A 13,806-nucleotide genomic window follows, 5' to 3' on the forward strand; every position below is an offset into this window, starting at 1 on the left:
GTTAATATTGACCGTATCATAAGGCTTAGAGTGAAACAAAAAAGAAAATAAGGAAATCAGACTTTAAATTCTTGATAATATGATATCAAATTAAAAACTGGAGATGTTAAAATAGTCAAGGAAAGGAAGAGACAGGAAAGAGAGATTTGATATATTGTGCATAAAAATAATTATGAATTTACCATGTAAAATGTAGCTAAATCTTAAAGGAATCAGTTATTCTTAAAATACCTTTGCTAATTTCCAGTACTGCCAGTTTTAGAATTAAGCAATATTCAAGAATTTAAGCAACAGTTACCATAGCTTCTCAAGTAACTGTTTGAATGCAGTGGTACTCTAAGGTAATATTTATTCATCAGTTTTAAAATGCAGTGTATGTTTTACCCTCATATTGTTTACTGTTTGGGCTAAGATTTCCTGATATATAGTAGCTTTTATTTATGAAGATTTCAGCTAGTAGTTCCAAAAAACTAGGACATTCTGCCTCCAACTGAAAATAAATTTTACAGTTTATCTGTGTTAGCACAAGCCACTCCTTGACATGGTTCAGGGGTAGGCTCTTGTGCCATTCTTATAAAGAAATAGCCACAGCTAGCGGCTATTCGAAAATTTTCAAAAACACAGTAAAGTAAAATTTTCTGAAGAATCCATCTTAACACAGTCCAGCTACTTATAGCCCCTTTGTGACTGTCAAACTGGGCATATATTTTTCCTGATGGACATCTTGAAGTACTGAGAGACTTCTGTTGCAGTTGAGGCTTCTGGTTGTTACAGTTCACTTGAATAACAGGTATGTCTAATATCAAATCTGAAGGAGGCTCTTTTATTCCCTCTCTATTCCCAGCCATGGAGGTATCCAAACTGAACTTTATTCTTCAGGCACCCTTGCAGAGCAAAGGAAGAGAAAGTCATACTGCAATGCAGTATGTAATTAAATATGCAGATTGGAAAATGGACTAAAAGTGATGTGGGGGGTGGAATATGTCATTATAAGACTTGGTAGAAGGGCAAAAGGATAGAGTCAGGCTAGGAAAAGGTCTTCAGCCTACCAGCTTGAAGGTCCGCAACCAGACTGTTTTACCAAAATCTGGACGTGGCAAAAATCAGCACAGTAAGGCCCAACTTTGCTGCCCAGCTGCGTACTGCTTTTAAGGCTAGGGATTAGGCCACATGCTGCATTCATTCTCTGGCAGGCTGGGAAAACACTGAGAATTCTGAGCACATCTTGAGGAAAACTGCTTGCAGTCTGGATTAAGACAGACTGCATTTGAGGAGGAAGATTACTCCATGCAGAAGTTCTCCAGAGTCTGAACTCAGCTCAGAATGTCTGTATGCCTTTTCTGTCACCTTCTGGTGAAGGCTGCTGAAAACCCCTTACTTTTAGTGACTTGTCCAAGGAAATAACAACAGACTAAGAGTACTACCTGCTGCTCCACATACTCTCATCAAATCTGATGTGGGTCTAACAGATTACTGAATGTAGAGTTTGATGGGAATTTATACCTGGCTGCTCTAGCTATGGCACACAGAGTTTGCAAGCTACTTTCAGCTAGAAAAATAGCAAGTCAAGTTGTTGATCCTTCAAGAAGATGGAAAAAACAAACTGCATGAGCAATGGACAGGGGAGTTGTTGCTGTGCTTTCATGTGACAGGCGAAGGGGCCTGACACACTTCTTCCTGTGTGTGCAAGGCCCGGCACAGAGCCAGCAGCAACAACTGCTGCTGCCGCTGCCATCATCATTACCATTGCCTTCACATAGCATAATGTTGCTTCTGTGGGGAAGCAAGCAAATTATGTTTGGATATCACTGTTGTGGTTTTTTAGGATTTTTAGTACAGTTTAGTGGCTCATGTTTCTGTGTGAAAAGTATGTTAAATTGGAATGCCAAAGCACTCAAAATCTAGGAATTGTTAGAAGTAATGTTGCCTGTGCCATGCTGATTCGATCCTCTAATGCATTATAACTCAGTATTTGACAACACAGTCACACACTGTACTTTTCCACAAAGCCCCTGCTTCCTTTGGTGTGCAAGATGGATGATGTTATGAGAAGGCATTAGTTTTATACTCAGAAAAAATACACCCTATGTTTTCCTGTATGTTGCAGAGGTTAGAAAGTCTGTAGTGAATGGTAGGGAAAAAGGGTCAATGTTTTAATGTCCCTAAAAGCAAATTCTATTCTTGTCTTTGCTGTGGCACCTGTGTGTTTTAAGACCAATCATCTAACCTGAAAGTTTCTTGACTGATCATGGTTATTATTATCTAAGGCTGAAATTTCAGAAGCTCAAAGCTCTCATAACCATAATTAAACTATGCTTTCAGTGTACACTCTTAATGCTTAAGTCCTCTGGAAAAAATAAGTTATTAGATTGGTTTTACAATTTAAGCATTAAAACTCTCTGTCTTTTGGTTCCTTAGTTATAAAACTGTATGAATGGATGATGTTATGAAGATAGATTCAGCAGGGTTTTTGAAGTATTTTTTGTTATTGGGAGAATACCATGAGAAAGGCAGTATAAAATTAACAATGTTATTTATTGTCAGTTTATAGTTTGGATAGCATGTCTTAAAGAGCTAGAGATCCTATTAGATATGGAGATACAAAATAATTTTAATACAGCACTGGAATGTCAAAACTAATGTGTGGTCATGTAATGTGGTTGTATCATAAACAGAACTGTGTGGGAAAATACACTTGGTTTGTATGGTTTTCAAGAGTAGGAAATTGTTGGCGTTTGCATTTAGAATGAAATCTCCAACTTTTGAAAGTCTATATGATGATAAACATTGCACAGAATATTGTTTTGAACCAATCAAGGTTTCATTTTTTTGTATGTGTAAGTTTATATATTTATGTGTTTATATATTGTCATATAATTTTCAACTGAAAACAAAGATTATTTGAAATATTGAAATTAAATTTTTAAATGCCACTTGAACTACATCTTCTCAGACATATTTTAATCATCTCTAACCTAAATTCTGATTCTTGGGGATCTTCAGTGTGATTGTTGTAATTTCATTTGTTGAAAAGAAGTGGCTTCTGTTTTGCTGGTCATATCTAATCATAGTAGTTAAGCACCACAGATGCATTTCTTAACTTTTAAATCCTTGATTTAAGATTCTTTTCCAATAGTTTTTAACATCAAATATCAATTAAGTGGTTGACACCCTTCTTTATCCTGCAAGAGCTTTAGACAAATGGGTGATTTTGTAGTGCCACAGAAAAATCTGTTAGAACTTAATTACGTATAGGAAATATTAGGCAGTTTTAATAACTGGAGTGAAGTGAGTCCCTTGATCTTGGGACTATAGTGTTACAGAGTTTTTCTGTTACAGTTATTGGTCCTGTGTGTTGCTTCAGTTGCCACAAACTGAAACACTCAAAATGCATTTTAAGGAGTAAAAGGTAACAGTGATGAGCTTAATCCATAGCATTTGTTAGTTTTGCAGAAACAAGTATTAGCTGTAACACTTTCCAGCAGTCTGTGTTTCTCATCTCCCAATAATGAACTGTGGCAGGCTTCTGTTTTCAGTTCTTCTCTGATGATACTGCTTCTTCTGACGACTGGGACACCATCTATTTATCCTTAGAGCAGTACTTTTCTAAAGTGCTGAGCTCTGGTATAAATCTTCTCCCAGTGAAGTCAGTGAGAAGATTTTCATTCATTTCCAGTCCTCCTTGTTTTGAAAATCCAACTTTTTACTGTACCTTTCATACTGTTGTTTGGTTTGGTTTGGGGTTTTTTTTGTTTGTTTTGGGGTTTTTTGTTTGTTTGTTTGTTTGTTTGGGTTTTTTTTTTTGTTTTTAAGACTACACAAGTTTTTAGAAATAAAAACAAAAGGATGGGATGACTGGAGTTAATGACCTTTACGAAAATATTTTTACTTAGTATTTTACTGCTATGATCATAACTGCAGGAATGGCTTACAGATAATTGCGGGTGGATGTAAAGGAGTGAAGTCAGTAGAAAAACATGAAGAAAATAACATTAATGACTTAGAAATGGATCAAAGTCAGAACTGAAAATCCCCATTTTGGGGGATTTTTCATTGCTGAGAATAGTTATCAATACCCCAATTTAACAACCAAAGAATTGTTCAGAAGATAATTGAGGCAATAGTGAACTGCTAAAAGAAAAACACAGTTCAGCGTACTGATCAAATAGCATTTGAAACATGTTCAGAATATCTTTGCTTATTTCTTTTCTAAGTATGAGTAAGTAGTAAAATAATATATGAACATTTGGCAGTGCTTCCCTTACAAATCTATGTACTAATACTGATTTTTGAGGATACAAAACCGTGTGTCTCATTTTATGAGGTTAAAAAAGGAGGAGTTTGTCCTGTAGTTCTTATTCAGCAGAAGGTTCTCTTGGTTTTACTGTGAGTTTCTCTTGTGTTGAAATTCCAGTTAATCTGTCTTGGAAGGCAAATGAACAGATACTGGCATGATCAGAAATGTGAAAAATGAACAAAAAGGGCCACAGTCCTTTAGCATAAGAAATGAACAGATACTGGCACATGAACAGAAAACTGGCACATTCAGAAACGTGAAAAATGAGCAAAAAGGGCCACAGTCCTTTAGCATAAGAAAAGAAACTGGCAACTTGTATATGCTCATATCTTTAAAGCTGTGTTTACTGAAGGGTGAAAGTTCATATTACAGTGAGCTGCTGATCTCCTTCCAAGCATAGCTGGAGTGTATTAAGAACAGGCCCAACTAGCAAGAACAGATTTTTTTAAATTTTTTTTTTTATTTTCCAGATTGAAAGCAATGAGTAGGATTTATAATTGCAATTGGTTGGAAGTGCCATGGGGTGATGGAGATTTAGGTATTGTATGATACTTTGAAATTTTTTTTTTTTAACTTTGCCTGTTAATACAGTGAATATGTTTATTCTTTCTTGTTAGTGTTTACAAAGCAATGTAGGCTGCCCTTCCTGGTAAACTATACACCAGAGAATTTGGAACTAACGTGGCTTCTAATTATAGTTAGAGGTACTTTGTATACAGCATCTGTCAGAGACAACATCAGTAGGGAATTAATGCATTAACAGTTTTGGAATAGACTATGTTTGTTGTCTCTAACAGCAGTATTAGCTATGAATGAAAAAATGTCCTCGTTTATATTCTTGATAATGCTTTCCAGGTGAGAACATAGCAAGTCTGTAGATTAGTAGAAGGCAGTAATCTAGACAAAGAATTTATGTTAAGACACCTTTGATGTTTATTTATGATACATATTTATTTTGAACATATTTTTGTCCCTGTGGTATTTAATGATTAATTACTACGTTTATTGATAAATCAGTTGGAATATGAAAGGTTTTTTTCCAAACCTGGTTTGCACAAAATATTTCTGCAGAATTTTGCTTATAGATTTTATTTCTAGTAGAGATGACAAGCATTTTGTATTTGATGGATTTAGCAGAAACAGCTAGCTGCTGGATGTCTCTACATGAAGATAGGGATATAAGGTGGGTCTACTTGCAAAACACAGCTCACAATGGGTGTCATTTGATTCTCAAATGTCACTGGAGTAATGACATTAACAAACATTCTTCTGAGCAATCCAAGAGGGAAGGAGGTGAAAGATAGGTGGAAAAAAATGTTGCTTTCAGAGCCTACCTGCAGCTTTGTTCTGTTTAGAGATATACACAGCTACAAAAATGTCCAAAGTGTGAGTGTATTTAATGGGCATAAAAACGTCATTACACTTACAATTTTATTAGAAGTTTTTCTATATAATAGTTAAGTGTCTTCTTTTTTTTCCTGTTAATTTAGTAGGATAAACTGTCAAGAGAGAGGTGTTCTCATCTGTAGAGATAGGGGGACAAAATTTCAAAATCAGTCTCTAAATACAGCTTTTAATTATTTTTTGCAGCTGTCAGCAGGAGAACTTTATGGATCTAATTAATTTGAATTTAGAACGACTCAAGTGCTGGTTCACATACTACCACAAAAGGAAAACATTGGTCAAAATTCTCATAGTGATTGAACACATCCAACCTACAATAGGATAAATATATCTGAGCTTATTGGGATGACAGAAAATACTGATGTTTTGTTAAAATCAAGTCACTTTAAGATTTCTGAGCCCAGTTTTTGTAGTATAATGCCCCATAAAATCCCAGTCATTTTGTGTATGTTTTTTTTTAGCTGTTATTCTGACCAACAATAAGAATTGCAAAATATTACATGTAAAATCTAAAGGAAAAAATATAGGGAATGATGTGTGCACATGCACATACACATGCACACACAGATGATCAGAGCTTATTTCAAATAATTCTGAAAGAGTATTGGAAGCTGGGTCTTGCCTATGGTCCATCTACTCCCACAGATGAAGGAGTACAAGGAGCTTTACAGATACTGGATACTCTGACATTACAGAAATCTCTATGCATTTTTAAGATCAGGTTTACAAAGCTTTAATCTCCTGTATATTTTAACTTCTGTTATCAGCTTTATATAGTCTTATGATAATTTAAATACTCGTCTGTGCTTTTGTTTTGCTAAGTTTTTGATCTCAATAGCATCCAGTAGTGCAGAGTTCCACAGTATAGTTATATGTTCTGTGAGAAGATACAGTTTTACATATGAATAAGTTTTAGTTTAATTCATTAACACCTCTAGGAAAACTGAGGTTTTATCTCAATTTCCATATTGTGCACAATTTGGTGTGTTTTTAAGCATGCCCTCATTTCTTTTCAGGTTGAGCAGTCTTAATCTATTCGGTTATTCTTGATGTGATTTGAGGGGGTTATTTATTGTAACCGCAAGTGTGCTTTCTGAAACAGGCTAGTGGACAGAAGGGGTCCAGTAGGGAACAGGAACAGAGTCTGCTCCTAGTCAGTAGTTACCTTAGAGGTAGTTACCTTAGAGCTTAGACTGGTGATTGCCAGTGATTGAGCCTTCTCATTTAAAATTCATTGCCTTGTCACTAAAATGCAGTCACTGGCTTTGCAGGCAGTCCTAGTCCATTGCAACAGACAAAGTCAAATACGTTTACACACTGGAGATTCATCTGCCGTTGTTACCAATTCATCATACTTAGCTAATTCTACATTTCTTAAGGGATTTTTTGGCAGATTGATATAACTCATGTGAATGATTGTATTAGCATTTTACAGTTTCAGTGATTTTCTTCTTATAGGAATAAATATTGGTAATTCATAATATATTTTGAAGATGGTTCTTCTTTACACAGTCTCTCAAAACTTGATTTGCAAAGTTCACACAAAAAATTGGTATCAGCTATGCCTGCAACCCTGTCTGGCTGGAGGGGACCTGTCAGTGGCCAGTCTTCTAGAGGAAAGGGCAGGTTCTTCATCAGGAGCCACTGGATGACTCTGGGACCTGTGTTGGGAGTTAAGGGGACGTATGTGTGTAAAGGCAGGGTTGTTGTTTGTTTTCTTTTCTGTTTTTCCCTCTGTTTTTTGGGGGGTAATAAATAAATGAAAATAAATGCCAAACCTTTACATTAAGCATATTTAGCTATTTTTAGCCCCAATAGCCTATTATAGAATGAGAACTTAGACTTAATACTGTATTTCTACTATAGCCATTTTTTTAGTGTGATTCTCACTGTATTTCTCTTCTTGCACTTGTGTAGTAGCTGCAGAATAATCTCATCATATATAAGTATTTCCATATTGATTTTCACATACATCAGCTTTTTTAGGATTTTTTTCAGGCAGGTTTATATCTGGTTTAAGTTCAAATATCAATTTGTTGAAGTCTGTAAATTTCTATATGCCAGTTGCAAAAATAAGTCATATTATTACTGAAATCACTATATCAATATTTTGTTCTCTGTACCATATAATAATTTATTAGAGATGTTTACAGTTAATAATAGAGCAGTTTTTATTGTCTAGAAACTGATAATTTGAAATACGGTCTCTAAAGAGAAAAAATTAATTTCATGGGACAGTTAACTTCATTCTGTGCATTATATTTTCTGCTTTGCTCTATGCATTCCAAAATCATTCTAATTCATATGGTTTACTCAATAAATGTTGTTATTATATAGGTTCTTGGGCAGATCGCTCACCTCTGCATGAGGCAGCCAGTCAAGGACGTCTTCTTTCTCTAAAGACTTTATTGTCACAGGTGAAGGCTGCTTTCATTTTTAATGTTACTTAAGTTCTCAGCATAGAATATTAATGCAGATTTAGTATGCTTTGCTTTACTTTTTTCACTTGAATTTTTCAGAGAAATACACATTTAGGAATTTTTTATATGATAAAATGTAAGTTAATTAAAATATTTTGTCTGTATGTTTTAGAACTTCCCCCCAAAAAAGCTTTTTACAGAAGCTGTATCTAAATGTGTATCAATCAGTCTTCCCCTCTTGCATGGTATAAGTCAGTGTGGTGCCACTGCTTTAAGCTCAGCAGGGTTAGTCAGGAAGATACTTGTTGAGGGGAAGAATCACTGAAAGATTCTGTGTTTTGCATAGTTGTGATTAAAAAAAAATATATTTTGTTAATAGCAAAGGCAGAGGCTGTAAACTGCTGAATTTTAATATTACAGTATTGTCATATTAGCTACTACTATACTGAAAAATTATGCAATAGAATTCATCTGATGAAAGCAAATAGATGCAATTATTAGTTTTTCAGAATCAAACAATGTCTGCTGCAGAAAATTTCAAGGGCTTGATGATTTTATCAATCCAAGAAGTGTTTTCCTTGCTAACATTCATGGCTTTAGATATTTCAGACCTTAAGTCAGAGAATCATAGAACCACAGGAGACTTTAGGCTCAGGGCCTTATTGAGTTTTAAAGATCACCAAGGGTGGAGATGCACTAACCTCTCTGGACCCCTGTTTGAGGGTTTCACTGTCCCCACAGTGAATTTTTTTTCCATATGACTAATTGGAATTCACCACGTTCCAACTTGTGTATGTTGCCTTTTGTCCTCTCGCTGTGCATCCCAACAGTCTTGTTTCCATCTTCTTTATACCCTCTATAACCTATTCCTATTTCTGATTTAAAAAAAAAAGAAGAGCTGACAACTTCTGTTATATACATTGATTGATGAACAATTCCTTTTATGCTTACTGACGATTTATTTATTGCAAGTAGAGTTTTAAGCCTATTTAGAGTATTGTAAACTATTCAGTTGAACAGTAGTACGAGGAAAGGACTCTTAAGAGCTTTTGTATGATCTTTATATGTCATTCATTTCTTGTTTAGGGGTACAATGTAGACACACTAACAATTGACCAAGTAACTCCACTTCATGAAGCCTGCCTGGGAGATCATGTAGGATGTGCAAGAATCCTTCTTGAAGCAGGAGCAAATGTAAGTGTGTTTTTTTTTGTATATGAAGTCCAGTGCTAACCTTGGTTTGACTGAGAAGGATATATTCCTTAATTATTATTTTTTTTAATTAGTATTTCTCTCTATTCACCCTATTGATTGCGTTGATCTCATTTAATTACAGTAAACTGCCATTTGAAAGCTAGCAAAGGAAAGTGATGGGCATACACTGAGACGTATTAATGAATTGGAGAGAATTTGCGAGCAGTATGTGACCAGTCTTACTTCTTCTCTGAATTTAATTACATTATTTCTCTTCTAAAATATGGAATGCGTCCCTCTCTTTACTGGTTTCCTCTTGCTTTGAGTGGCTTGCGGAAGACAGCTCTTTTAACTTGCAGAATGTCTTTTGTCACACTGTACCTGTGTGCTCTTAAGATTCTTTGGTCTGAGTACAAAAAAGCACTGGCTCTTTCCTGTACTCCTGGCACAGGCTGGCTGTCTGTGGACAAAAGCGGGACTTTACACACCACTTTCACTACAATCTCTGCTGACGTCAGAAGATCAACTGAAGATGCATAATTTCCCAAGTTTCTGATCTGTGATGGAAATATTTATTGTCCTTACAATTCTGTTTTGAGAATCATGTAGGATATGTCTATGTTATTACAGAAAAAGAAAAAAAATACATAGATGCTCCCCAAACCAATTCCTCTCCACTTCAGCTAGCACAAGGATCCTAAAGATACAAAACTATAGATACTATAGACAAAACTATAACAAATTTCATTTTCCTATCTGAGTTTTTTTAGTACCTTTAATTGTTTTGGTGGGTTTGGGAGGTGCATGGAAGAGGATAGGCCAGAGTCCTGGAAGGAGCCCTCTCCTAATGCCTGTGCTCCTTCCTTTAGTATTTTTAGCCCTCACAAACTTGCCTAGTTTCTCTCCTCATTTTCTCACACTGGGAATATTAATTTAACTAGTGAGGTGGCAAGGTTGGTCTTAAAACAGCGAGCCTGTACTATTAGCTTTGTCTCCATCCTGTGAAATACCACTCCAACCTGGAGATTAAAATCACAGAAGAAAATGGCAAATAATTCTCACATTTAATATGGAGTTTGCATTCTTGACAGAGCTGCGGAGAGAAGGTCCCCATTATCCCATGTATCAATGAAACAAGCTACGTGCAATGACTTTTGAAAATTATTTACTGCGTAGATGTTAATGTGTGCTCTTTAGTATTCCAGGTGTATTTTTGTTTATTCAACATAGTTTAACAAGAATAGTAGAGAACTAATTTCAACGGAGGGGTGTGGTGAGAGGAAGACAGTAAGTAGCACAGGGACTGATCAGTCAAGCTATGTTGTTTTAACCAGTAAATTTTTTGCTATTTTAATGCAATTTCTAACTATATTCTGTTTAAAATTTTACCTTTCTTTCAGTTCTGTTTGTAAATAGATTTTATATATTCTAGGTAAACGCTACAACAATTGATGGAGTGACACCTTTATTTAACGCATGTTCGAGAGGCAGTGCGGCATGTGCTGAGCTCCTGTTAGAGTATGGGGCCAAAGCTCAGTGGGAGTCCTGTCTTCCGTCACCAACTCATGAAGCAGCCAGCAGAGGTACAAATTACCTGCTGAACAAACATGGAGCAGTTGACGAATGTCTCAATAATAGCATTAAGAAATGTGTCCGATTTTGTCTGTGGGACAGCTTACTGAAGTCAAACAAACTCTGTCGTGCTTTGTACTGACAGGTCACAGTGAATGTCTGGAGGTACTGATATCCTGGGGTATAGATGTTGACCAAGATCTTCCTCATTTAGGAACACCTCTGTATGTAGCATGTGTTTCACAGCAGATCCACTGTATTCGAAAGCTTCTTTATGCAGGTATGTCATGACTGAAATAAAAACATTTCTAGTTTGTAAAATAACCATACTGTACTCATCTTTGAAGTGAGCTGTGCTCAGCCAATGAAACTAGAACCCTTGCTTGCAGGGGTCTACTTCTAAGTAGATGTTCATTTTCTGTAGGAAAACAAAAGTTAAAATATCAGCTTTGAGAAAGGAATTTTATATAGTAATCATTGAACTTTCAACAGAACTTTTTTAGCAACGTAGTCCCACCCTTTTTCATTCTTCAGCATGTTGTGATTGATCTTTTCACAAGGCATAGAGGCTGAGGTGCAGAAAGAAGAGGTAAGGTAAAACGCATTTGATCCTAAATTTCACATTATTTATTTAATCAATTGGAAAGAGATCTTGGAGACTCACTCTGTTTCAGCACAGGTCCCGGGACACAGTTGGCATAGCTAAAGGATCATTTGCTGTGTTTCAGGTAGTGACATACAGGGCTTTTGTGTCCTGCAGCAGAATGAATGAAAGTGTATACATGAACAATTACAGACTTGCCATCATTGTACCAGAACTGTTTTTCTAGTTAATTGCAGGCTGTTTAGAACTTAAGCAGTTAAATTATTTCTCATTAAGTCAGTCTCTTTGTATGATTAACTATCCTATCTCATAATTCTTATGTTTAAGAACTGCAGAAGTAGAATTAGCATATTTTGCGATTCAAATACTACCATATATTAAAAACAGTAACAGAAGGGCATATTCTACATTTGTTCATGCCCTGAAGTAGAAAATGGTATGTAAATTGAGCATATAAGTAACTACTTCTGTCAATCTGAATTTTTTCATATTTTACCAGTTTATGAGAATGTGTTAGAAATTGAAAAGCAAATAGACAATGAAATAGGCAAGAGAATGATACCGTGGAAGTACTGTCAAATTGTTAATACTGAGAACAATGAGTTATTCAGACTTCAAATCTAATTGCTAGGCCTGTGATATTATTAAATTATTTTACTCAAATGAGAATTAAAAAAGCAAAAATTGTTGATTCAGGGAGAAAAGTTGGTACAGAAGCCAATTTTTAGTCTCACAAGGTCAGTAAAGCTCTCTTAAGAAGTCTGGGGTTTTCTTTTGCTAGAATAGTCAAGAAAACTGTTGGGGCAAATCCAGTTTTAGGGGACTAACAGCGAAATTCTTCCATACTAGCTTTTCTTGAATATGAATGCATTATTGCAAATTAATTTAGTACATTTGAATTTAAAATAAATTAGCAGTTCCTTATTAATACAAAAGTGTAGTAATTAGAATTCTGTGGATTGAGAGAATTAATGTTTTGAGGTTTTTTTCCCTGTTGGCTTTCTTGACTGTGTACCCCACCTTAATTAATTTTACGTCTTTTATAGAAAAATAATTGATAAAGTTTGGATGGGAATCTATTTCAAACCCTTTGCCAGCTTCAACACACGAAAAACTATGAAGTGTCCAAGTTAGATTCCTTCTTGAGTTGGTGTACTTACAAAGATACAAATACTAGACTTCAGTCTAGTGATTCTATTTAAAGACTTAAGTATATTTTTATGTAGCAAATCTTCTTAGATATGTACAAAATGTACTTTTTTATAATTAGGGCAACAGTGATGCTCACATGACCTAATCTGATTTTTCTTTTCCTCTTTTTGTATTTTCCTTTAAATTTTATGTAATTACATATTACTTTAAAGTTTATGTAATAAAACCTAGGATACACATATGGATTAAACCCCCCCACTGATATGATTAGCTATACAATAAAATTAATAAAGTGGCTAAATTTACCGTGGCATTCTAGGACAGTGGGTTTTTTGTTTGTTTGTTTTATAACATCATCTTTAGTCAATGACAGTTTAAATTAATCTCTTCTTACATCTCTTTATGTGCATCTACCCACAGGTGCCAATGTGCAGAAAGGAAAGCATTTGGAAACTCCACTCCATGCTGCTGCCCAGCATTCTAGTACAGAGATTGTAAACTTACTTCTTGAATTTGGGGCAGACATAAATGCCAAAAATACAGATTTTGAGAGGCCTGTTGATTTAGCTGCTCCAAGCAGTTTAGTGGAGAGACTGCTGCTCCTCCATGAAGGTAAGTTTTACATGTGTTTTTGCAACTATAACTTGTATTCTTTAAAAAAAAAACCACCTTACCCCCCAAAAAAACCCCAACAGCCCAAACAACCCATGTTATAGAAGCTAACATTGTGCTTTATGAAATGAATATATTAACATTCAGGTAAATTCCTTTCTAACTATAAAAATACACAGTAATATTTAGTTTCAGTCCAGAGCCTGCTGACCAAGCAGCATCAGAATTTATACTAGCTGAAAAAGTATCATCTTATGTTTATTGGGTGTTTACACAATGAGACATGAAAGCTGCATTTTCATTGGCTGTTACAGGCCTTGTTAAAAAGAAACAGAATATTTCCATTTCAGATTAAAAATATATTTAGTTTTGACCAGCCGTCCCAATATTTTTAAAAATATATTTTTAAGTGCATATAAAGCACTTTATTTTGATTGTAGGCAAAAAGTATAATCAGTTTCATTCTGTAAATTTTATTTACTGGATTATAAGTACCTGAGAAATAGGATTCGACACTTAGGAGTCCCTTAAAACTCATAAAGGTGTGTTGC

At 35.2% G+C, this 13,806-nt stretch overlaps 1 protein-coding gene across 8 annotated transcripts in view; it reads left to right on the forward strand.

Annotated features, from left to right (window-relative positions):
* ASB5 (ankyrin repeat and SOCS box containing 5) overlaps nt 1-13,806 on the forward strand; it is a 41,311-nt gene that overhangs the window by 26,051 nt on the left and 1,454 nt on the right. For 7 of the 8 annotated variants that reach the window (XM_074822774.1, XM_074822776.1, XM_074822778.1 and 4 more), the window contains 5 exons: nt 8,039-8,118; nt 9,208-9,315; nt 10,748-10,898; nt 11,033-11,167; nt 13,064-13,255. In XM_074822774.1, the coding sequence (XP_074678875.1) occupies nt 8,039-8,118; nt 9,208-9,315; nt 10,748-10,898; nt 11,033-11,167; nt 13,064-13,255 (666 nt within the window). Of the gene's footprint in view, nt 1-4,767; nt 4,836-8,038; nt 8,119-9,207; nt 9,316-10,747; nt 10,899-11,032; nt 11,168-13,063; nt 13,256-13,806 lie in introns of all 8 variants that reach the window. The other variant, XM_074822782.1, reaches the window with a different exon arrangement.

The sequence above is a fragment of the Strix aluco genome, chromosome 4 (genome assembly GCF_031877795.1).
Source record: "Strix aluco isolate bStrAlu1 chromosome 4, bStrAlu1.hap1, whole genome shotgun sequence".
Classification (NCBI taxonomy): domain Eukaryota; kingdom Metazoa; phylum Chordata; class Aves; order Strigiformes; family Strigidae; genus Strix; species Strix aluco.